This window comes from Anoplophora glabripennis, unplaced genomic scaffold (genome assembly GCF_000390285.2).
Source record: "Anoplophora glabripennis isolate ALB-LARVAE unplaced genomic scaffold, Agla_2.0 scaffold66, whole genome shotgun sequence".
NCBI lineage: Eukaryota > Metazoa > Arthropoda > Insecta > Coleoptera > Cerambycidae > Anoplophora > Anoplophora glabripennis.
This window is the reverse complement of record NW_019416742.1, coordinates 1,076,778-1,103,340: the sequence shown is the minus strand read 5'-3', so window position 1 is coordinate 1,103,340 and position 26,563 is coordinate 1,076,778. Positions and strand designations below refer to the sequence as shown.

At 33.1% G+C, this 26,563-nt stretch overlaps 2 protein-coding genes across 2 annotated transcripts in view; one reads left to right on the top strand and one right to left on the bottom strand.

The window, feature by feature from the left end:
• Positions 1 to 707: 707 nt before the first annotated feature.
• The window catches only part of LOC108917916 (tubulin glycylase 3A-like), a gene marked incomplete at its 3' end in the record, with an annotated part of 44,700 nt that continues 18,844 nt past the window's right edge, over positions 708 to 26,563 (bottom strand). Inside the window, exons 4-8 of the mRNA XM_018724725.1 lie at positions 19,872 to 19,962; positions 15,010 to 15,179; positions 14,706 to 14,957; positions 8,413 to 8,741; positions 708 to 716 (exon numbers count right to left, since the gene is read on the bottom strand). Of these exons, the coding sequence (XP_018580241.1) occupies positions 708 to 716; positions 8,413 to 8,741; positions 14,706 to 14,957; positions 15,010 to 15,179; positions 19,872 to 19,962 (851 nt within the window). The remainder of the gene's footprint in view (positions 717 to 8,412; positions 8,742 to 14,705; positions 14,958 to 15,009; positions 15,180 to 19,871; positions 19,963 to 26,563) is intronic.
• LOC108917949 (UPF0430 protein CG31712) lies at positions 2,398 to 7,057 on the top strand. Its single transcript, XM_018724773.1, has 4 exons — positions 2,398 to 2,656; positions 2,967 to 3,333; positions 6,490 to 6,573; positions 6,812 to 7,057. Exons 1-4 carry the CDS (start codon positions 2,490 to 2,492, stop codon positions 6,974 to 6,976), a joined length of 783 nt encoding a protein of 260 aa, XP_018580289.1. The 5' UTR covers positions 2,398 to 2,489; the 3' UTR covers positions 6,977 to 7,057.

The window sequence follows — 26,563 nt, the reverse complement described above, 5'->3', positions numbered from 1 at the left end:
ATATATTGTCTGAAATTACTTTTCTGTGGCAGTATTTAGTATTTTAGAGTTTGAGTATTTTTTGCCATTAACAATTAAGAAATAATCCCATGAAGTAGAAGGATTATTGATGAAGGGGTTGTTTTAATAAACTTACTTTTGCTTAAAATGATTATATTTTATACTAAGATTGTAGATAATATACTTAAAAAAAAACACTATTGTACATTACTTTGATGACGTTTCAAAATTTAAAGTAATGTGACATACTGTCTCTTTATGGTATATTATTTACAGTCTCAGTATGAGATATAATCATTTTAGGCAAAATTAAGTTTATTATTTAATATTATCAATATATTTTAAAAGTCCCGCTAAATGACTTCTATTTGATACACTTGGCACATTGGCGCTGATGCTTATTACAGTCCTTCCCCCTCCACTCGAGTTAGCTATCTATAGTTATCTATTGTCTCTGGTTGCGACCCCACAAACATGGATTTAACTTACACTAACCCCCTCTTGACATCCCAAAAAATAAAATTGCGTGCTCTGACTTTTACAACCCCAAATGTAACTTTTTCAATGGACTATCACGGTTAATCCGACATTGCTTCACAGGCGACGTGGAAACGTGTGCATATTATGGAGAACACAACTTTTTCAACTTTTTAATCGCTATATCTCAGAAATGATGAGACTTAGGAAAAAAGTGTAAGGACAATTTTTAAAGATAACTGCGTGATATACAACTTTTGTTAGACTTACTTTTATGATAAAACTTACCGTTTGCCTGACAAATGCAATAATCCATATTTGTGAACCTTGAATACATTTTTTTTTGCAGATGTGGGATAGATGGGGACTTTTCACATTTAATTTATAATGGTGTTCCTAACATTCGTTATAATTTTCTTATTTCTTCTTCTTTGGAGCTACTTTGACTGGGTTATAATATCACAACAATATGCAAAAGATAACAGCCTCAGAGGAATAAGTAAACAATTCCTCTGAAATAACAGCATTATCGGAATATTTTTTAAAAGGGGTATTCGCGAATGCAGCTAAGAGCTCGCCCTCTGGCGGTGACAAGTGATACTAGCGAAACAAGGTAAATATTTCTTCTGTGTGTGACATTTCGTTTTGTATTTTATTTAAAACTGGATTTAGTGTTCGTTTTTTGAACACTGTTATTTTAAGAAAATAGTGTGAGGAAAATTTCAGCAATTATGGATAGAAAGAAGAATCTGTCAAACTATTATTGTTCAGTTCAAGGTTGCTCTTCATGGTCCAAGAAAAATCCAGAATTAAGTTTTCATCAAACCATTGAAGAAATTTTCAAAATATTGCCGATAGATAATACTCCCTGAATTTCATGAGGGTTGTTAGTAAGTAAGGGCACTAGTCTGCAGACATAATATAAATTTCTAGATTTAAATTAACTTTGCTCAATTTTCCCATATAGTACCACATGATCAGCCTTAAAAACTGCCTCTCCTTCTAAAATACAACGAGAGTTTTCGTTGGCATGTATGTAAACAGGAAATGTATTCCACAACGGATAAGTTCATAGTTATAACCTAATAAAATGTACATTAAATTGTAATGCTAGAGACAAATAAAGTAGACATAAATACTTGCCTTAAAATTTATTTATGAAATATTTGAAACCTATAAAATAACACAAAAGTGAAATAACCGCAGTTTGATAACAAAATTACTAATAATAATGGCAAATAAGACACATGTTCAAATGAATGTGTAAACGCGAACGGCAATGTCAAAATTACCTTGTTTCGGAGCTTACTGCTTTCGCCGCTTGGTGCGCTTGCATCTTAAAAATTATCGCGGATTATCCTCCAAAAGATAATTTATATTAGTTACTTTCTTTCGGGTGCCGTTTTCGGATCTGAACGCGTTATATGATCCCAGAATCATGTGTTGTTTTCTTGTTTCCAGATCAAGTCAAATTATATGATCAGGATCGGCAATCCCCTTTAAACTATGAATCAATTTTTTTCTGTGTTTCGAACATATGATCACGATCACATATTTAATACAACCTAAGAATTGTGGTGGTTTCGTTTTTCTCTAAGAAGGCAGTTACTATTTTGATTTTAATTGAGCACAGAAGAATAGGTAAACGATATTTAAACAAATCAAATGACAATAGTAAATAAAATCCGTTCTCTTCGAAATTGGATTCATGGATCTATAGTTCGTGTTTGTCTGATCCTGATTCAGTGATCATGATTCAAAGCTGATTGTGAGAGCAAAAGAAAACGGCTTTGAATAAAGACGAAACATTATCGTAAGTCATCTGGCAACACTGTACAGAGATCAGTGTTATCTTACTTAAAATATTCTAAGGTGTATGGTGTATCAGTAATCTGTGGTGTATATTTGTCAGTTGTCAATTGTAATTTTATTGCGGGTTGCGGGGTGCAATGCAAGTGACGTTTTGTATTTTATAATTAATATTAAGTTTTCTTAAATAAAAACAAATAAAAATGGGTAGATCTAGGTCTAGAAGTCGGTCTCCTAGAAAGCATCACAAAAGTAAACATCATAAACGAAGCAAATCTAGGGAGAGAAGTTCTAGTTGTCAGAAAAATTATAAAAATGCAGAGAGAATCGAAAGAACTGATAAAATAAAAGATAAGAGTATTAAAACAAGGTAAATTGTTTACTTATAATTGTCAGTTACTATTCCAAGTATGTATGTAGGTACATATTATGTTGAGGAATATTTTCAGTTTTTAGGATGATTATAGTTTATTGGATTAGTAACCTCAGATATTTCGTATACTTGTTTTTCCTTCTTTTTAGCAATAATTAAAGCTTTGTTTTTAGTGGTTAATATTTGTGAAAATAACATTTCAGTTCATACATAAGATTTAATTCTAGATAAAAAGTTTATTAGTATGAAACGCGAAAAATAAAATATTTGTTTTATCAGTAGTTATTTATATTCTTTTTTTTTTTAGAAAAAGGTCCCATTCTACATCTTCAACATCTAGCAGTGAAGCTTCTATAGATTTAACAAAAAATGACAGACATTCTAGTAAAAAGCATAAATCAAGAAAAATGGATGAAGTAGAACGTTTGGCAGAAATGGAAAGACAAAGGCGACAAAGGGAAGCCGAACAAAGACTAATTGAAGAAGAAACAGCAAAAAGAATAGAGGAGCTTGTGAAAAAAAGAGTTGAAGAAGAATTGGAAAAAAGAAAAGATGAAATTGAAAGGGAAGTTACTAAAAGAGTTGAAGAAGCCAAGAGAATAATGGAAAAACAATTAATGGAAGATCTGGAGAGAAGACGTGAAAAACAAAGAGAAGAAGAAAAACGCAGAGAGGTAAGAACAAATTTTCAGCCCTATGCTAACATCATTTATTACTTTATTTAATTAAAGTATATTAATTTATAACAGTTGTTATTTACAATAAATTTATTACTTACTAATGTAGAAATATGTCGTATTTGTTGATATACTCTACTCAATATCTATGATGTTTTTGTAAGTATCTATTATGGAATCTTACAGGAATATAGTTGTACCTTTTCTTCCCTTAAATTTAGACAGCATTATTACAATAAATCTTCAGATAGGAAGACGCGGAAACATCAAAAATAATCAACTCTTAAAAATTTTGAATGATAAAAAGATAACATTTCAGAAGTCAAATAAATATTGGTTTTTATTTTCAATTAATATGAAATTATTAATTTAGTATGTCATGTTATGTTACATGGAATTTTAATATTAATTTAGAGTTTGTCAATTTACTGATTTAAATAAATGTCTTTTTATCATTTGTTTGACATATTTACATAATCTATTGGAAAATTAAGTACTAATTAATTCAACATAAATTGAATATTAAAATGGAATTTATTGTATTTCACCAGTCCAGTTGAAATAAAATTTACAAATGATTAGGGGAAAGTTACGAAGTACGTGTAACATATTTGAATATGTTTTTTGTGATACAGTGTTTAAGGAATCTTCATTTTGTCATAAACACAACTTACATTTTAATCTAGACCATAGGCACTATTTTAAAAATCATTTCAAAATTTTATCTTTTTGAGTGAAAGTGTTTTTTCTTTCAGAAAGTTAAGTAATTCTGTGCTTAATAACTTGACTCATAGTTAGTTTCAAAAAAATAAGAATCTGAATAAAAATGGATTGTATATAGTCACTTCAGAATTTCTATATATAAACAGAAGCAAAATTGAAGCCTAAAGTGCTTAAAGTCTCTTTAACTTTGGAAGTAATATTAACTTTATTATGAATTGAATGAAGCAAAAACACAAGCTAAATTTGTTTAAATAGAATTGTGTATGTCAATTATGTATCGATACATAAATCATTTTACTGTAACTCTGCATTTAGTATTTCTTATATAGTTGTGTAAATGTGTCAACTTCAATTTTTTTCCTTATTATAACTATGACATGGACACTTAAAGAAACACAAATAAATTAGGTAGAATGTAGATAAAGTATCTACATTTAGTCCCGAAAAGTTATGTAATTAATATGCCAATAGCATGTAAGCTAAAGGGTCTTCATGAGTGTGAGCGTAGTGAAGCCAAGGCGTTTTTTTGGCAGCCATTGCAGTGGAACAACACGTCGCGGATCAGGTATTATCAAATCTTTTTTATACGCCACTCAAAATAAAATAGAAATATTGCCAGAATGGAAAAAGGTAGTATAAATAGAAAAGATGGACCCATAAATACGAGTTTTCCTTAAACTGTTCCGTTGTTCCATTCCATTCATTGAACATCCTTCACAAAATACTTAAGAAAATCATAAAAAAATACACTATACAGTTATACAAATTGTTTAATATACCCCATTTAATATTTATTCACTCGATAGTTATTGTAATTTATAAAAATTTATTTCATAATTTAAAAGGATAAATAATTATAATAACTTATAAGGATAAACTAAGATAAGCTTTATAAACAAAATTATTTAGTTGTTTTTAGTATTCCCTCTCAGTGACGAATTATAATTAAGTCCAAAATGATAATTTTAAAAGTATTCTAGTGATGTCTCTATTAAATTTTGGGTTGTGTACTTTTACCTTTTACCTCTTAAGACTTATGACTCAGGAATTGTATTTGTATTTACTCCTCACTGGTCCATACCTAGCTGTGAATGATAACACTTAATTTATAAATAGTGTACCGAGGAAGTTGGAAGTTTCAATTTTTATTTTGTCACCTTTTAAAAAAATAATAAGGATTATTATTTTTAAAATACCCTTCGTCTCAAAATTAACGCACCACTAAAAATAGGCCCAAATTTGAAAATTGTCTCTCATGAGTGACTGATCAGATTTGAATTTTTTTTTTAATTGTGGATTTCCAATGAATAACTATACTGGTAGAAACTTTTATTGAAATTTCAATCTTCAGCTTATACAGGGTGCAAGGTTAATTTTTTGCTTAAAATTTGAAACAACCTGTAGGGGTTCCAAGTAGAATAATGAATCAAACTATAGAACCATCTTTTCTAAACAGTGGTTTTTTACTTCCTGTTATTGCCTCTGCTATTAATTGAGATACATAGTAAAATTAAGGCCACCAGTTTCTACTAAAAATCTAAAAACTATATTGTTGGCATCCTCTTTTTCCCTCGACATTGAAAATATGATCAAAGATTGATCAACATTAATCAATAAAAGATTAGACTAGTGAATAAAGGTGAAAATATGTCATATTGATTGATATGTGACATTGATTTTCTTTTATTTTTTGTTGTCATTATTTTTTTTTATTACTGTTGTTTTAAAATTTTTACAACAAACCCATGTTATTATAGTATATATCTTAATTATAAACAGGGATAATGTTGTGAATCAAAAAACAAATTGTTTGGAAAAGGTGGTACTACAGTTTAGTTCAAGTAGATATTTGGTATTTTAGCTAATGCACATATCTCGTGCATGCCGAATATGTTAAAACAAAAATTACAATAAAAATTTCTGCTTTAGCCTCGTTGCTAAATGGAATAAACCTGTGGGTAAAAAATTTCAAAATTATGTTAGTTCGTGAGAAAATTAATTTTGAATTTGGGACCAGTTTTTAGTGGTCTTTTAATTCTGATGTGAAGTTTACTGTGGTGAAAAAATAATTACTTATTACTTACAGAAAGAGGTAAAAAGTACCATGTGTTTTTCATAAAATAGGGTAGATTTTGAAATGGCATTTAAAGGTGACATTTGGTAATTTAACTTCCGTTGATTTTTTGGAAAACTTCCTCGGTAAGAGATTGGGTAGTAAATAAAAAATATTACAATTTGAATAATTTTGTTCCTTAAAATCCCAATGGTGTGAGAGAGGTGATTGTGTTACATGCCTTTGCATTTACTTATCACTTTTTGCATCTGTTTTCAAAATTTATTAATAATGCAAAGATATGTGTCTCGAAAGTGAGCTAGGAGCGGACGCAATATGGTTCGGTGCGATTTGTAATTATGTCAAATGTTTTATAGGAAGAAGAACGGAAAAAGCAGGAAATGGTGGAAAAAATTTTAGAAGAAAATCAAAAGAAAATCGAGGAAGCCCAAAAGAAATTGGTAATTTGAAATATTATTTTTTGAATACACAAAGTTAAACTAAGTAGTATTTTGTAAATATTAATACAATGCGATAAAATTGTTTAATTTAAAATCAAATTTTCCTATAACAAAATATTTACTTGCTGCAAAAAAATTTTAAAATATAAAATGTAAGAATAGATGAGAAATAATATTTGAAGTCGTTATAATTGCATTTTAAATTCTGTGACGGAACTAATTATCTTTTAAAAATTAGGCAGAAGAACGGTTAGCGATGGTGGAGGAACAAAGGAAAATAGATGAGGAAAGGCAGCGGCTGAGGAAAGAACAGGAGAAAAGGACGAAAGAAGAACAGAAAAAGATATTAGGCAAGAACAATTCGAGGCCTAAACTATCTTTTTCTTTAAAACCAGTTATTTAGCTAGTATTAGTGTATAGTATGTGAAGTGGACAATTACAAACATTGTATTAATACATGAAATAAAAGAACCTTTCATATGAATATAGATAGATAAGAAAAATTTAAAATGGTACAATTACTGTTGTATTTTCTATAAAGTGCAAGTACAAGTTTAGAGTAAATCATTGCTGTTTATCTGTTACATATTGTTTTGCTTTTAGAAAACAATTTAATAGTGTTTTCTTTGCAGCATCATTTAATTGTGATGCATTATCCGTTGTAGTTTTAGATGCATTACCTGAAACGGAGTTAGTTTGTGTTTTGTCCTTAATTTCATTATTTGTTACACTTAAGGTGTTACTGGTGTTTAAATTACATTTATTTATTTTAACTTTATCTAACTGTTCAGGGTTACTGTGTAAACTAGAATTATGATCACTAGTTTTAACACTGTTTGTGTTTTTTTGATCCTTTTTCGTTTCAGTCTCATTTTGCTTATTTCCAGGTGGAATAATTGTTCTTTTTTCCTTTTCATTTTGTGGTAATTCATATGTATTTGATTTGGATTGAGTAATTGTGTTTGCTTCCTCTCGATTTTCTTGAAGTTTCTCATTTATGTCTGATTTATATTGAATAGTCAGTTTTGCGTCTTCATTTTCTTGAAAATTTCTTATATCTGACTTACACTGGAATATGATTTCTGGTTCTTTTTCATTTTGTTGAGATTTTCCATAAGTGTATGATTTGCTTTGAGAGAATGATTTTCTTTTCCTTCGGTTTTCTTGAAATTTTTCATTTACAACTGTCCTGGATGGAATAATGATTTGTGCCTTATTTCCATTTTGATTTTCTTCAATTACATCTAATTTTGGTTGAATAATTTCATTTTTGTTTTCTTGGTGTTTTTCATTTATATCCAACTTGGATTCTATGGTCGTTTTTGCTTCCTTTTCAATTCCTTGAAGCGATTTATTTCTATCTGACTTGGACTGATTAATTGTTACTGTTTCCTTTCCATTCTCTTGAGGATTTTCAGTTACATCTAACTTTGGTTGAACAAGTGATTTTACTTCCATTTCTTTTTGTGGTTTTATTTTTACATTCGCCTTGTTGCTAACTATTGGTTTTGTTTCTTTATTACCTTTTACTATGTTGACATTTGTCTTGGATTTAATAATAGTATTTTTTTCATTTTGTTGCAGTTTTTTATTTATACTTGGCATCTTTTTTTGGACTTCACTATCTCTTTTATGTTTGGATCCAGAATTCAACATAGAAACATTGGTTGCAGGAAGGACTTGTTTCTTATTTTTAGCCCCTTTTTGACACATCTCTGGCTCCTTAACTTCTAAAATTTGTGATTTAATGAAGGTTTCACTTATTATTCTGCTATGATTTCTGTATTCTGTTTGACTTTCTTTTGTTTCTGTAATAATATTTGATAAAACAGTTATTACACTTTTATTTTTTCTCGCATGCCTTTTCTCCTTTTCTTTTCTTAGTATCAGTAGTAAATCTTCCAGCGTCTTTCTCATTCCATTACCGATATGCTTTACATAGTCTATAGCATCTGGTCCTTGCATATTCGGAAAACTTTGCGTAATCATTTTTTCAACCTCGGGAGGTTTTACCTCTTTTACCTCAGGTTCGTAGAAGTAATTAGCTGTCACTGGTGTTCCCTGAACCTGGAGATTTGGGTTTTTAATGTCGATGGGTAAATTTTTTTCATATACTAGTTCGAAACTTCCAGTACTGGCAGATTTATTTGCGTCATAATCTACGACAACTGCAAAAGAAGAAACTAATTAGGTATGTATGTATTAATATGTAATCAGGTTTAATTATTTAGTTGTCAAATGTTGAATGGTAGATAATAATACAAATTTTTATTAACTGTTAAACCACTAAAAAAAGAAATGCACAGATATGGTATGGCTTTTTGCAGCTGAGCCTAAAACGAATCCTCTATACAATTAATATCAGTACAGCATAAAAAGAAGTAAAAAAGTAAAATAGCCGAAAACGTGGAAATATTTAAAAAGAAATCTTAATAGTTGAAATATTCATCATACTAATAAAAGCAATTTTGTAATAATAATGCTGAAACTTTTAAACACTTTTAAAGTGTCTATGTCAGGTCGGGGCTGCAAGCTCTACCGAAGCCTTTTTTCTAAAAAAAAACGATATAAAATTTCAAAACCATTTTGTTTTGATTCTAGAAAAAAAGGTCATGCAATCAGCAACTTCCCGATATAAAATTTCTAAATCTAAACACTTTTTGGAATGCGATTGCGATATAGCCCACGTAGTCCCCCACCCCCCCTAGACCCAGGCTTGATCTATGTTTTTAACTAAGATGAGTTTTATTATAAATTTTAATTCCATAAAAAGTGGACTTTGTAAAATTGTCAATGTATGAGGTAGAAGTACCAAAGTATTACCACAATAATCATGGTTAAAGATTATTTTCTGTAAAGCATGCAATGTGAGTGAGGAATTATAACTTTTTTTTTAATGTTTCTGATCCTGTTGTAGTCCAAGAGTTGGCTGCAAAAAAGTTGGCCAATCGATTAACCGAATGAAATATTTTCACTTACTGTGACTATTAAGAAAATCATTTAGTGCCAGGGCGGAGTTGGTGCATAAGATTGGTATGTTACTTCTACAGAACATTTTTCATATAGAAACTATACCAATAGAGTAGGTAATCACTTAAAATTATGCTTAAAATTTAGTTAATTGTGCCTAGAAATAAAATATATACTAGTGCCTCGTCAAATCTGGTGCTAATACCTTGGTACATAACGTTTTAAAATTATTTTTTTTGACCAACCTATCGGGTAACCGCTTCAAACTACAACCAAATTATATTTTAAATATTTTTTTTAAGAAAAAATAATACCACATCTATGCCGGTTAAAAATACCTGGCATGAGACTTTCTATTTCTTAATGTTCTATGCTATTACTCATACAGCCTATTACAAACATTTTTAGGGATAAAGTAATAATGTTTCAATAAACAACTACAGTAATTTTAAAACATTGGTTTTTATTTATTCGAAGATTTTATACAATATAGATGTGTAATGGAATTTTACACATATATACTACAGAAGAATTGATTAAATCTTACAAATTTGGAAGTATGTACACATTAAAACATACATATAATTATTGTTTTTAAACATTATCATTATTGTCATGATCATCATCATTTTTGTTATGATCATTATCATTATTAAGATCATCATCATCATCATTATTATGATCATCGTCAACAATTTCATTGTATTATACTTCACCAAGCTGACATAAGAAAAGAAAAGAAATGCACAAGTTCAACAAGTATTCATCTTCTTCATCTTCATCTAGTGGTTGGTCCTTTAAAAAGTCCCATAGTACCGCGGCCTAATTAGGCCTATTGTGCGTCCCACTACTAGTCCTATTCAGCAAGTAGATTTGTCCTTTTTACAAAGTCCAAAAGCTTCCTTGCTGACACTTCTCTCAGTTCCTTGGGTTCCAAATAGGGTCTCCCAAGGAGCGCCATTCTGCTACGTGCAAATCCCGGGCACTCGCCCAGGATATGCAGAGAAGTTTCATCCGCCGATTCACATCCTCGGCAGACCGGACTGTCTACAAGCTTTAGTCTATGTAGATGTTTCTTAAAGTGACAGTGTCCCGTTATGAGTCCTGTCACTCTCCTGAGCCGGATTCTATTCAAGCTCAGTAACTCATTCGCTCTTCCATTCGAAGGATACTCCATAAGCTCCTTGGAATGGCTATGTCCTGGCCTTGAAGTCCAGTATTTCCTATGTTCTGTCTCTGTCCATTTGCCCAGAGCCCGCCTGACCACACTGGGAGATGTGCCACAGAAGGGCTCCGGGCCAATGAACACTGTCTCGGATCCCTTCCTCGCAAGTTCATCCGCTTTCTCATTTCCACAAATGCCTTTGTGCCCTGGCACCCAACACAGTCTGACTGTATTGTTGGTGGCCAGTTCAGTCAGCATTTGTAAACAGTCCCACACCAGTTTTGAACTTACCTTGTGTGCGGCTAAAGCTTTAATTGCAGCTTGACTATCAGAGAATATATATATGAGTTTACGTCTATAACCTCTACGTACATTCTCTGCCAGACACGCCATTATTGCGAAGATTTCTGCTTGGAATACAGTAGGGAACTCCCCCAGACTGTAGCTTGCACTCCATCTGGGTCTGAGTCCATATATTCCTGCACCCGTCCCTCTGGTCATTTTGGAGCCATCTGTAAACCATACTAGGCTCCACCTTTCCAGGGTATTAAACCTTTCCTCCCACTCGCTTTGATCCTCTATTCGAGTCTCAAATGGCTTGTGGAAGTGAAACTTTGGAACCATCTTGTCGGATACCATCCCAAGAATTGGTTCCGACATAGATGTATCTTTGATCCTGGAGTGGGAACCACCCCTCCAGTCATTATTATTCCTGAGTCGATATGCTGCTAGCCGCGCTTCTCTCTCCACCACTATATGCAGCGGTGGCAGATTTAGCATGACTTCTAGTGCAGCTGTCGGGGTCGATGCCATCGCCCCCGTTATACCTAAACAGGCCAATCTCTGAATTCTATTCAGTTTTTCCTTCGCTGTGGTCTGTTGTGTTTTCTGCCACCATACCACCGCGCCGTAAAGAATCCTGGGTCTTACTATCGACGTATACAACCAGTGTGACATCTTTGGTTTCAGTCCCCAGGTTTTCCCAATAAGGCGACGGCATACACACAATGTCTGCTTTGCCTTACTCACCACTTTTTCTAAGTGCGCATTCCAGGTAACCTTACTATCCAGTATCACTCCTAGATATTTTACTTCCCTAGAAAGTGTAATGCCCCTCTCCCCTATTATAGGTTCAGAGAGTCCAGTTAAATTTCTTCTCCTGATGAAGGGTACTACGACCGTTTTGTCAGGGACAGTGCCTGCCCCTTACACCAGTCATCTATCCATTTCAAACAAGTATTGCAGTCACTTATTCGAAAAGCAAGGCATATTCGAGTTATTTCTTTAAATTTGAAATACTTAAGTTTATCACACCAATACAATAAACCTATTTGTTACGGTTAGTAAAACTTCACTCGCTGAAGACTTTTGATGCAGAATGACAAAACTTGGAGTAGTTAATAATTTATCTAATTAAAAATCCACCGAATTCGGATGTAAATATATGTGCCAGTGATGGAGACACCGGAAGTTAATTTTACTGAAAACCCCAGAAATTCGATTTCATTAGATACCTATTTTGAAAATTTGATGCTACTTGCAACTTCTATAACTTCCTCATTTTCTTCGAAAACGAACCATTTTTGATTTATCACTTTTAAAAATTTTCATTAACATGTTATTTTTGTTCTCTAATTTCGACACTATACAGGGTGTTAATGATAAGTTTTGCCAAACTAATAGCGTATTGTACCAATGAAAATAATCAAGTTTTGCCATTTAAAAATGTTTGATAGGACGCTTCTCTATGGAGATACAGGGTATTAAAAGTTTCAAATGTTTATATTATTTTTCCTGTATTCACTGGCATAAAAGATTGAGTGATATAATTCGGGGGATGACATTTTTTTAGTAAGGACTATTTTTTCATGGATAACTTCGTACTAAATCGTATGCCACTGGTTTTTAAAATAATCTTAAGTATTCTTAGTAAAGTAATAATTAATTACTGGTCTTTAGATAATTGGGAAATCAAATAAGAAGATACTTAAGTACCTACGTTGCTATTTACCATTTTCTACTGATTGCTAAATGTGTAACAATAAATTCAATACCTAATATTTTTGAGAGATTTCAAAACACTATACATCACAAGAAATGTTCAAAATGCTGTCCTTGGGAGGCAATGCATGCTACGCAGCGTCTCCGCATTGACTGTCTTACACGCCTCATAATTCCAGCTGTATTGTGTATGGTTGCGAAACCCTCTACAATGTGCTGTCAAAGTACGTCTACATTTCGAACTGGAGTACGATACACCATAGTTTTGAGGTAGCCCCAAAAAAGTAATCCAAGGGATACGGGTTGTGGGAACGAGCCGGCCAAGCAATGGGTCCTCTACCAATCTGGTGATTAGGATACTGATTATTCAGCACCTGTTTAACGGTAAGGCTGCAATGAGGTGGTCCCCATGATGCATATACCACAATAATTGACGTTACCTCAAAGGCAAAAGTTGTGGCAATTCTTCTTGTAGGAACCTTTGATAAGTTCAACAACGAGGGTTCTTGGTAAAAAGTAGCGACCAATCAAGTAATCGCCTACAATGCCTGCCCAAACATTCAGAGAAAACTGTTCTTGGATTCGACGTTGAGAAATAATATGCAGATTTTCATCCGCCCATTGGTGGTTATTATGATGATAATTCGAAATCGTTTGTAAATTGTGTTGTAATTTTCGCTTCATCGGTAAATAATATTAATAACTGAAAATCAGGCTGTTCGCATTGTTGTAAAAACCACTGACAAAATTCAATTCTCAGTTGATAATCATTTTCACTTAATGCATGAACTCGCTGGACATGATATGGGCGCAAATCTGTTGATATCGGTCTGGTACTGGTAGATGGGCCTTCATCTACAGATTCCAAATTTCTGTCTACCAAATTAACTGTACAAACAGGTCTTTCTCTTGCTCGACGTTTTGGTAGCAACAAACATGCAGTTTTACAAGTTCGACGGTGAACGCTTGAAATAGTATTCCTTGTTGGACAATGTAGATTTGGAAAAAAAAACTTATCATTAACACCATGTTTAAAATTTTTTGTTGTATCACCTGATGGAAGTTTTCCGATTAGATCTGAANCTTGCTCGACGTTTTGGTAGCAACAAACATGCAGTTTTACAAGTTCGACGGTGAACGCTTGAAATAGTATTCCTTGTTGGACAATGTAGATTTGGAAAAAAAAACTTATCATTAACACCATGTTTAAAATTTTTTGTTGTATCACCTGATGGAAGTTTTCCGATTAGATCTGAATCACCCTGTATATTCACAACTGTCAAATAATTACATATTATGTTCCATTAACGGATTGGAATTTTTCTGTTCCTGTTATGTTTAGCTACGGCAAGGGTTTTGGTTAAATGTTCTCTTAATTTATTTTTGAAATTAGATTAACTTAGAATCAATCACCTTATGTATTATGTTATTGGATCACTAAAAAGTTTGTGATTTTAGCTCTGAAATTCGGTTTCAAAATTGTCAAGCTGCCACCAAACGTTTTGTACAAATAGATAAATAAATAAAAATACTTATGTATATACAGGGTGCTCCAATTAAAACTTCCCACCTGGAAAATATCGGAATTAAAAAGAAAAAAAACAAAAAAGAAACTGGGACACGTCGATTTTCTTTTCAAGGGGGACATGTAGAGGAATGTAGATATTTTTCTTCGGCAGAATCATTTGTAACTAACATTATGTAGGTATAAATTTGAATCTATCTATAGGATATACATAGGGCGACCTATGATAAGTGTAGGTATTATTTATTTCAATAAAGAAATTTGTTTTGAATTTATGTGATCGATAAATGATTTTATAGGTTTTTTTTTTGACAAAAAAATGTTATCATCTTTTTTTTTGTTCGATTTTGACTGTATGTACTTTACATTTGAGACCTTGTATCTCGAAAAAGACGAGCAAAGAATCTGTGGTTACGGTTTAATCTACTTTCTATATGTATAACATGGTGTCTTCAAAATAATTATATTCACCTTTTATTACGTCTTCTAAAACTAGCGGACACATTCTTGCTGTTATTGGGGTAGAGCCATGCAGAGCTGGGTTAGCATTTATCTCTATTAGCCAAGGCTTAAAATCTTCAGTTAACATGAAATCTGCACCATACAATTCGAAACAGTTTTTCCTTCGATCTAGTTTATCTTGGTGTATTAATACAGCAGCGATTATGCACTGCTTCATTCCAGGATAAATTATAGTATCATATGCCTTTGGGTAGCCTATATCTAAAAATTTAGAATAGTGAATAAAGATAAAATAGAAAATATTGTTTTTTACCTGAGAGATAATTTTTAAATTGAACAGAGTCCCACATATTGTAAGAAGGCAGGGCAATATCTCGGTTTGCTTCTCGGTATCGAGATTGAACTGCATTATTCGTTAAGTGAATTGATTCATGCAGTTTTCGCAAATTGTAAGTTTGCGAACTGAAACGAATGTAACACCGCCTGAAATAAATTTAACAGAAATTTAATTCTGTTTACCGTTATGTATGTATTAATGAAATACACATCAGTTATGATGCTAATGTATTCATTATTGTTAATATACAGGGTGTTTCAATTAAAACTTTTCACCCGGAAAATATCGGAATTAAAAAAAAAATAAAAAAAAACGAGGTACTATGTGACTCCTCATTCTAAAGCTTTTTCAATTCTGCTCACGAAGACATACGACTTTTTAAATTTTGGTTTGGATATGACGATAAAATTAAATTATCACCTAAAGAATAAGACAAAATATCGAAGAATGAAAGAATGTTATTTTACTTATTAAGTATTCAAATTAGTTTTTCTCCGCTTTAGGCTATTGATTATGTCTTAAAAAGCAGGGTACTAAGAAACTACAACCATGGGCGAAGTTAAGGGGGGGCTTGGGGCTAAGCCCCTCCAAAATCCGAATTAGCCTCCCCAAAAACATTATTACACATACACATCAGAACAGAAAATAAAAAACATACTTCAAAAAAAAATTGTATAATTTAATAACTTCATACTTGAAAGTTATTTCAATCGAAGCCAAGTCGGCGTCACTGCCCAACAGAAGTAGGAATTGATAAAGAGGTTTTAAAAGCGGAAACGACCGTAATAAAGAACTGTGTCAGGAAACGGGACGAAAATATTAGTAGGTATATCCGATATTACATTTATGTTGTCAGAAAAGACACATTTCCAAATTTTACCGTGGGTCAAGATCGATTCAGTTCTTTAGCACTTGCTAACATTGAAAGTGACATTTCAAAATCCCTGATTCTAGACGATATTCTGGAAGAATTTATTTTAATAACTTTTAAAATAAAATTATTTGACTGAAAAAAAAATTTTTTTTTCATTTAATTTTAATATTTATGGGTTGGTAGAAAAATATACTTACCTTACTTTGATACATTCAGAAAAATAAAATGAAAAAAATATATACATTTTTTCATATTAGGGCCTTAGCCCCCCCAGATCCGATGACTTAACTTCGCCCATGACTACAACGTTGATGGGTTTTTATTGCATGAATCGTTCAAACGGTTATTCAGAAAGAAAAAATCGCGGAGTGCTATTAAATTAGACGGTTGAAATTGGAGATGGGGTGAAAATGCAACCCTTATGGTTTTTTGAGTATATCTCGAGAACGAAGCAAAATTTGAGGGCATTGCATAGAAAAAATTTTGTAGATAATGAGATTTTCTATCGAAATAGCTTATTTAAAAAATTTTTAAAAAAATTATTTACTACAAAATATATTAAAAACAATTAAAAAAAATGCAAAAAATTCATTTTTTGTATTTTTTTCTTTTATGCAAATAACTTTTCCGAGCAGAGATAGGTATAGGTATTGCTTCATAGAAAAAAAAGTTATAACATTTCCTACAAAATGATGGGTTATAAAAGTTTTTTCGATGAAAATAGACTTGAGTTATGGTCTTTCTAATAAAACTTTTTTGTGAAAGAGTAATTTCTCTAAAATAATTTTAAATTCAACAGGGTGGTTAATGGTAATAACTCAAAAATAGTTCTTAAAATAAAGTAGGTAAGTACATAAAGTAATTTCTTTTTTTCCAGAAATATTGCTAGAAATGAAAAGTACCTAGTGATTGAAATTCGCGAATATTCAGTGATTCATTATATCTCCGCCACTGGTTGCCTATTTATATAGGAACGCAGCAATTTTTTATCTCTAATCCATTTTCCATGGAAACGTCACAACTGATCCTGTACTGATAATCCGGATGCCAGATTACAGGACTAAGTGGTAGGTAATGATCGAATTTTGAAGATATCACGGCATTGAGTTTCTGAGGTTTTCAGTGAATATAAATAACTCCCGGTGGATTCAGTGAATTTTTTGTATCTTTAATTAGATAAATTTTTAGTCTAAACTTCATCATTCTGCATTAAACGTCTTCTAACATACTTTAGAAAACATAATTTTTTTTAAATTGCAATACCCTTCGAAAATTATAGATTTGCGGATTTATGTTTATACGGGGTGTTAAAAAAAGAGTGTAAAATATTTCAGGAGGTAATAGTATGAACCAAAATAAGTAGAAAAGTCTTAATAAACATGGGTCCGCAAAGTAACGGTTGCGGAGATATGGACCTCTATTCGTTTTTCAAACATTTTATTTTATTAGGAATAAACCGACAAAGGAAGCTTTTAACAAACAAAAAACAAAGTTACAGATGTTCAAAGTGCCCTCCGTCCATTTACAAGCAGGCACGACATCTTCGTCTCAACGATATTCGAACTCTTTCTTTTGGTTTGGATTTCTTGACACTTTTGATTAATCCGTAGCTGCAGCTCTTCCAGGCTATTTACAGGAGTACCATACACTAATGTCTTCAAATATCCCCAAACAAAGGAATCTAGAGGGTTCAGATCAGGCGATCTTGGAGGCCATAAAACAGGTCCGGCCCTTCCTACCCATCTATGTGGAAAAGTTTGGTGTAAATGCTCTCTAATGGCCATGGAAAAATGAGCTGGAGCACCATCATGTTGGAACCACATTTGTTGCCTATGATTCAAAGGAATGTCTTCCAAAAACTCATACAGTGTGTTCTGCAGAAAGTTGAGGTAAGCAGCGCCTGTTAATTGGTTTGGTAAAACAACAGGACCTAGAAACCTGTCACCTACAATACCCAACCAAATGTTTAATGAAAAACGTGCCTGATGTCCAGATTCTATTAGAGCATGAGGATTTTCGTCGGCCCAAATATGCGTATTGTGAAAATTAAACACTCTATTTCTTGTGAACCCGGCCTCATCAGTAAAAAGAATATTTGCAAGAAAACGAGGGTCTTCAGCATCATGACGTATAAACCAGGGACAAAAAACTAAACGTGCTTGATGATCATTTATTGGATTTAAGGCCTGTACTCGTTGCACATGGTATGGATAAAGCAGTTGCTCGTGAAGGATTCTCCAAACAAGAGGACCACTAATTCCTACCTCGGCTGATATTCTCCGCACACTCGTACCTGGATTCTGCACTACCAGTGCTAGAATTTCTTCTTCTGCTCTAGGAGTGGATATCGACCTTGGTCTTCCGGATAAATGGCACTGTTTGCTCAAGGAACCGGTATCACGCAATCTTTGGTGAATTCTTCCAAACATGCGCTGTGAAGTAATCTGGCGATTTGGATAAGCATCAACATAAAGACGTCGCGCTTCGGTGGCGTTCCCATTAGCACGACCATATATGAAATGCATGTCTGTTAATTCTGCGTTAGAGTAACCAGCCATAGCGAAAGAAAACTTGTGCACTGAGAACAACTGTCAAATACGTACTGTTTATTTCACTAAACATCAACCAACTATTATAAGAAAATACACAACATTTTTGCAAAATAAAAAAAGGGGCTAAAAAACATAAAACATTCCATATCTCTGCAACCGTTACTTTGCGGACCCATATTTATTGAGACTTTTCTGCTTATTTTGGTTCATACTATTACCTCCTTAAATATTTTACACTCTTTTTTTAACACCCTGTATAATCTTTTTGGTGTAAAATCACTCAAACAATCTCTTAAAGCTTGTGCATATATTTAATTAACACCTTGATTAATATATTGCTTAATTTACTAGCAGCAGTTAAATATTAGCTTACTTACAGATAATGAATCGACTTACTTATAGCAACAAAATGTCAGTTTAAATCATTAAAAGCAATTAAAGTTAGTATAGGTAAGCTGCTTACTTGTGATTAATGAGTTGCCTCGCTTAGGGTAATAAAAATTGTTAGCAAAACATTTTACTTAAGTACTGCAATTAGCAAAATATATTTCGTTATGGTAAGGAAGCAATTCACTTTGCACCTATTTAATGTGCGTAGGGTTAGTAAATTTTTACTAATTGTAGCAAAAAATTTCTCTCAGTATAGCGCTCCGTATGAGCCTCGCCAAAATTAATCGGAAATTATTAGATATTTTACTTTTCAAATTAAAATTCTAATTTTCTACACCTCGTATTTCTTAAATCGGCAATATTTAAGGCATGTATGGTTTGTCCCTATTACTTCCAGATCCGAGATATAAAAATCATACAGGGTGATTCGTATTCTTATGCGTATGCGCGTTATTCGTATGCGTATTCTTTGGTAAATTTTAAGGGAGTCTCGAAAAACATAAGAGAGTAGTAATTTATAGAAAATTGAAAGACGATTTCGAAAATATCATGATTTTTACTGTACAGCAGTGTCGTACTATTTTATTTTGAAAAATATGCCACCGATACCCTGTTTCTCCGCCACTGGAGCATCTGAATTTTAGGAAAAGGCCTCAGATTTTAGACAATATTTACATAAATACATGTGTCCAATTTCAAATTATTTCACTTACTAGTTTTTAAATTATTTAAAAAAATTAAAAATATTTTTTTTAAGTTTAACACCCTGTATGTTTTTAACGAAGCGTCCTAGATAAAACTTTATACGAAAGAATCCCCTTAAAATTCGTCAATGAATACGAGGTATCATTTTTGGTCACCGATTGTGAATTACTCTGTATAACAAATATAATTTTGTAAAATCCGTATCCTCTAGTGGTTTGACCCCCTGCCCCTTCCACTTGACCCTATTACCTTTTGGTGTAGGTAGTTTCGAAACTGTTTTATAGTTAGTATACATAAGAAAATATACGTATACTTACTTGTACATCCATATCGTTAATGGTACAGTGCCACCAATTAAAAACCACTGCCTTATGTCAAATTTTGTATTATGTATCAAAAGTGGACGTTCTGAAAATATAAGTTTCAAAATTAAATAACATGCATTGCAATTGTATGAAATTTGTTTCAATTTGTATTTTTAGTGAATTTCAATATGGAAGGGATTTTGCTCTTAATCAGTAAATAAATAAATTTATTTCTCTGTATCAAAAACTAAAGTTTTATTTTATACTAACGTACAAGGTGGTTCAAATTGGTCGGTTTTTAAGGGTTACTTCCAATCTGTCATGGATAGAGCAAATCTGATAAACGAGCCCAGAGCTCTTTTTTTCTAGAAAACAATAGTGACGCAAACCTCATTTCTCTATCTGTTACCGTTTTCGAGCTACAGGGCGTTTCTCGATTTTTGACTAAACCGACTGGTGCCCTTTTCTCGTTTCTCTTTCAACATATCTTAAAATGGTTTGAATGGTTTGAACAAGTTGTGCGAAGTAGTGGATCGAGTACGCACGTATTTAGCAGTTAAATGTATGTATTTAGTATGTTAAATTAATCTAAATCTATTAATAATAATAGTAAATAATAGTGTTATTAGTTGCAAAGTGTCTTACAAGACATTACTATAACTGTGGGTGTCTACACGAGTTATTTATTTGTGAACTCAGTGTTTTGTCAAGAAGATCCACAGTAAGTTTTTGCTAATATTTCTACGGGGCGTGGATCAATTGCACGACTAAAGAGATGGATTGAAAGTTAATATGTCGGACTGTACTAAATGTCGTAGAACCAAGCCAGATGGTCTGGTAGGTTGTGAAGGTCCATGCGGTAAATGGTACTATTCTTGTGCTGGTCTGACTGATTCAGATTTTAAAGTGATGCAGAAATTAAAAAACCTTTTATATGTTTGTGATTCTTGTCATCGAAAATGCCAAGTTGTTGAAACAACATCCTTAAACAAGTTTAACAGTAGCATCTCTAGCATCGCTTTTATAGGAGAACGAATGATACACTTTTATCATTTAAGGACAACGTGAATGATTCATTTGTGAGGAAAGTACAAGAACTACAGGATGCCATAAGAATATCTCCAATTATTGTTTCTGCGGACGAAACCCAACCATCGGTATCGTATGCTTCAGTTTAAAAAAACCCTACTATTTCCAACGCAGTTATTCTCAGACGTACTCCAAAACTAGATCTGATATTCTAAAAAATATAAATCCGATAGAAACAAGTCTTCATGTCTCAAGGATCAAAAATGTTCGAGATGGTGGTACTGTGGTTGGGTATTCTAGTAAGGAAGAAATTGTGAAGTTTAAGTAACTAGCTGATAATAAACTAGCTGTTAACTATGAGATCAAGTTACTTGGATCTATTAACCTGAGAATAAGAATTTCTGAACTTACAGCAAAACATGAACCAGATGAACTGGTAACTTTATTGAAGAAATAGAATCAACACGTTTTTTTGAAAAACTCAAACTTAACCGTTATTGACGTCTCTCCTTTGAAAAAATAAAAAATAAATAAAAACCTATTCCAGGCTAAGTTGTCATTGGATGTTAATTCTTATAAAAAGGTTATGCAAGAGTCTTTGATGCTATAGAGCTTCGAATGTGCTACAAATATTGTGGCTTTTCGCATTTTGTTAAAAATTGTAATAAAATTGATAACTGTCCTAAATGTAGTGTCGACCATAAGATCAGCGATTGTTAAATTTCTGATCCATGTGTGTTTAAGTTTTAAGTGTATCAATTTTATCTCTAGAGGCCTATCTAGTATAAATCATGCTGCCTGGGATTCCCAATGTCTCATCTTCGCAGAAAAACTTGAAAAGTTCAAATCAGATACCTATGTTTGGCATAAAATAGCAATTAAATCAGATATGCTAATGTGCATCCTAATATTGATTCTGCATTCGATCAATCAATTCATCAAAGGAATAATAAAATAAAAAATCTAAATATCTATTATTAAAATGTTCGCGGTTTAAACACAAAACTTATCAACATATGTAATGCTTCTGCTGATTGTTCCTTTGACGTAATTGCATTAAGCGAAACGTGGTTGAATTCATCCGTACTAGACTGAAGTATTTAACGATGACTTTGTAGTCTTCAGATCTGACCGGAAATTTGAACAATTCTCATAATGGTGAAGAAAACATATCATGCGGTCTATTGCCGCCTCCTCTCCCGCACAAGTCTCCGACTTATGGGCTAATTCTCGTAATTAGAATGAGAATGATATTATTATTATTATTATTATTATTATTATTATTCCTCCAAATTTAGGCTCAGACGTATATGCTATCTTTGTGATCACATGTTGTATGGACTTTTTGAATGATGACAATTTGATTATCCAGGGTGACTATAATATTTCACAATCTACAGTGTGAGCCATCGCTGCAAAATGGATTAATGGTGTCTAAAACTAATTTTTCAAATTTCCTAAATCTTACACAATATAATCGAGTATTGAACGCTTTCTTGACTTGGTGTTTAGTCGCACAAATTTTTCAGTTGCTATTACTTGAAGATAGATATCATCCTGCTCTTGAAATTGCCTTTACATTAGGTGTTATTGAAACTAATGTTATAAACCCATTGCAACGCAGGTATAACTTTTGTAAAGCCAATTATCCAAAATTATATGATGATCTACTCAATATTAACTGGGACGATCTTATGCAAGAGGATGATGTTGACAGAGCTTGTGAGGTTTTTTATTTTAAGGTTAAGGCATCTATTGCTGGTAGCGTTTAGTATCCATTGTGGCACCTACACTAATGACATAATTCAAAAACTGAAGTTGAAGTATAGATTATGGGTTGATTATAAGAGAACCAATAATGATAATATCTTTGCCAAGTTTAATAACTTAAGGGCTGAAATTAAGAGGGAACAGCAAATAACATCTGATCCTTCTAAGTTCTGGCCCTATTTGAATTCCAAGAGGAAAGTGAACTGTATTCCTAATTGCAGGAATTACAATAATACATGTATGGATAATCCCTGTGATATTGTAAATGGTTTTGCTCGTTACTTTCAATCGAGTTTTATTGTGTCTTCGACTCTAATTTTCAACAATCAGCCGATTTATCGTTCCTCTTGTAGCATTCCCAGTGGAAATGAAAATGTGGGAATTTCCTACATTTTCTGAGAATGAAGTGCTATTTGCCTTAAAGATATCGAAACTTAAATTTACAGCCGGACCTAACGGACCGCTTTCTTCTTTAAGGATTGTGGGCCAATATTCGCTAAACCATTGTGCTTTTTATTCAGTCTATCCTTAAAGGTGGGCAAATTTCCTATTATGTAGAAATCGAGTCGAATTTGTCCAATGGACAACAAGAGTGATATTGAAAACTATCACCCCATAACTACGAGGGGGTGAAGTGACCAAACAAAGATACAAGACATTTTTTCAGAATTTTTTTTTTTTATTTTTCAACATGGTCTCGTTGTAACTCTACACACTTCTCCCAGCGATGCTCTCATCTGTGTAACCCGTCCAAATAGTACTCGGCGTTTTTCTCTGCAAAATAATTGTTCACGAAGGTGATTGCCTCTTCATTTGACGAAAATGTCTGTCCTCCGAGCGCAATTTTTAGATGAGGGAACAAAAAGAAGCCGCTTGGGGCTAGATCTGGTGAGTAAGGCGGATAGTCAAGCAGTTCAAACCGTAATTCGCCATGGCAACCGCTGAGGTGTGAGATGGTGCGTTGTCTTGGTGAAACAGGATTTTCTTTTTCTGCAAATGTGGCCGTTTTTCCGCAAGTTCTGCCTTCAGCTTGTCAAGTAATGATGCGTAGTATGCTCCTGTAATGGTTTTTCCTTTTTGAAGATAATCGATTAAAATAACTCCATGATTATCTCAAAAAACAGTCGCCATCACTTTCCCAGCCGAAAAAAAAGTTTTTTGCTTTTTTTGGAGCCGGTTCCCCCTTTGCAGTCCACTGTTTGGACTGTATTTTTGTTTCGGGCGTATAATGGTGTATCCAAGTTTCATCTACAGTAATTAATCGGCGCCAAAACTCGGATTTATTGCGCCTAAACTGCGCCAACAGAGCGTTGGAAATGTTCATTCGAACACGTTTTTGGTCTAACGTGAGCAAACGCGGCACCCAACGCGCGGACAGCTTTCTCATGTTTAAATGTTGATTTAATATGTGACAAACACGTTCTTTTGACATGTTCATAACCTCTGCTATCTCTCTCACTTTAATTCGGCGGTCGTCTAGCACCATTTGGTGAACTTTGGCGATGTTTTCGTCGGTAGTTGCAGTTTTTGGACGTCCCGAAAGTTCATCGTCTCCCAAGCTCTTACGGCCACGTTTAAATTCAACTGCCCTAAATTTCACTGTGGTAAATGATGGCGCAGAGTCCCCATACACAGAATCCAACTCATCTTTGATTTGCGTAGGCGTATTGCCTTTCAAAAACAAATATTTAATGACAACTCGATACTCGATTTTGTCCATTTTCATAAAAACACTCACATCAACTCACTCAAACGACTGTTACATAACAACTGCGCGTCCAAAATGGCTGAAACTTTGGTGAGTAACTGTCAACAGATGAACAACGAAATTCACTATTTTATTTACGAGTGCTGCCATCTTCATGTTGAGGTCGGAAACTTTTCAGACCACCCTCGTATTATTATTAATAATCCTTCAAAAGTTTTCGAAACATTTGGATAATAGTGGTTAGGTTGATGTTGTTTATACGGACTTCTCCAAGGTCTTTGATCGGTTGGGCCATGGTATTCTACTGTCAAAACTCGCTAATATGGGATTAAATCATTTATTTAGTCAATTCTTTCAATCCTATTTATCTCAGAGGAAGTTGACAGTAGAGTATCGTGGTTTCCGATCAATGGACATGCTACATCTGGAGTCCCACAAGGGTCAGTTCTCGGTCTGTTATTGTTTCTGATTTTCATTAATGACATTGCGTTGAATCTAAATTGTAACGCCCTTCTGTACACCGGCTTCTGTCTGATGTAGATAGAGTTAGTAATTGGTGTGCTACGAATTTATTACCTTTAAACTTCTCTAAGTGTAATTCCATGACTTTCACTAGAAAGACTAGCCCGATTATTACGATTATTATTCTGTTGGTAATAACTTGTGTAATATAACAACCCCGGGTTCGATTGAAAAAATGAATAAACGTAGTTGTGGCCAAAAATATGTAATCGGCATAAGGCATACCTACGTTGTATACAACTATTTCTAATTGACCGAAAGGCGCTGGTTGGCTACTAACTTTAAAGAGGGGAAGTATGGTTTAATTTTATAAAACAAAAGCAGAGTAAATATACCTAACTTTATTATTTTTGTACAACAGTCTTCAAATTATACATGTGACAAATATAAAGAACAACAAAAACATTAACAACCATTTAACATAAAATGAGAGTGCCAGGCTCACCTAGAGCTCCTGTGGGGAAAGAGCGTGGCAGAGAAATCCACGATCGTTACTCTAACTACCCAAATATAAATATAAAACAACCGCTAACAAAAGGCATAAATTAAGATCCATTGCCAATGATAAATAACACCCGACTTATTTAATTTCTCACTAAATGTCACCTCACTCGAATTAGACATGCACCCTTCCAAGTAAAACTAAAGAGGTTTGGTGTTAGTTAGCCGGCAGACATACGGGAGACAATCCAGCTATGAGTTGAGATTTCGGAAGACCTGTTTTAGCAATTCTTTTTTGTATTTAATTATTCTTTTTACAGATTCATTCCTCACGGACGAAAATGTTAGTAAATTCAATAAGCCTCTTATATGCGTATGACATAAAGTGAGCACAAGAAATGCTTTATTATTTATTTTTCGAACAATGTAATGATAAAAACAAGTTCGATGTGAAACAAAGGAGTTGTTATTGCAATATCTGGGCAGTCACGACAATATATATATTTTAACATGTAATAAATAATGAGCAATCGCCAATAATAATTGTAACAATTTTCCCTTAGAAAAATATATGCCCTTGAGCATAAAGCAATGGCGGCTAACTGTACAAAGAATTATTATCATTAAACATCTATAACCATCACAATCATAAGATTACATAGAACAATTAACAACAAAGTACTTAAAGAATAATTACCTGCTAATTAATACGCGTTAAACACTTTAATTTTTCACTATTTTGCCACACTGCCCGCCGATCGTCTTACTCCCATCTCCACACTGTTCTCACTTCCACTCTTTAGGCTTCCTTCCAGAATTCCCCACCTAAGCGCTTGTTTTTGCGCTTCCTTCTACCAACTGTCAATATTACGTTTTCATTATTATACAACACCCACGTAACAGGTGACGTTGAAGTTGATGCGATAAGTATGGTTTTGCACACTTGATAAGGAAATGTAGCTCTTTTAAGGACCTTGGTGTAAGTAACATTTGATATTACACTAGATTTTAATAATATTCAACGTGACGCATTTAGAAATTTTGGTTTCATTTTGAGGAATTCACAACAATTTAGAATTTAGGAATTAAGGCAGTGTCCTTATTGCTTAATGCATTTGTTCTCCCCAAACTGGAATATGCCTCTCTATAGTATGGAATTCACATTATATAGTTCGCAGTAAAAGACTTGAGAACATTCATGTGAAGTACTTATGGTTCAAGTCTGATGGCTATT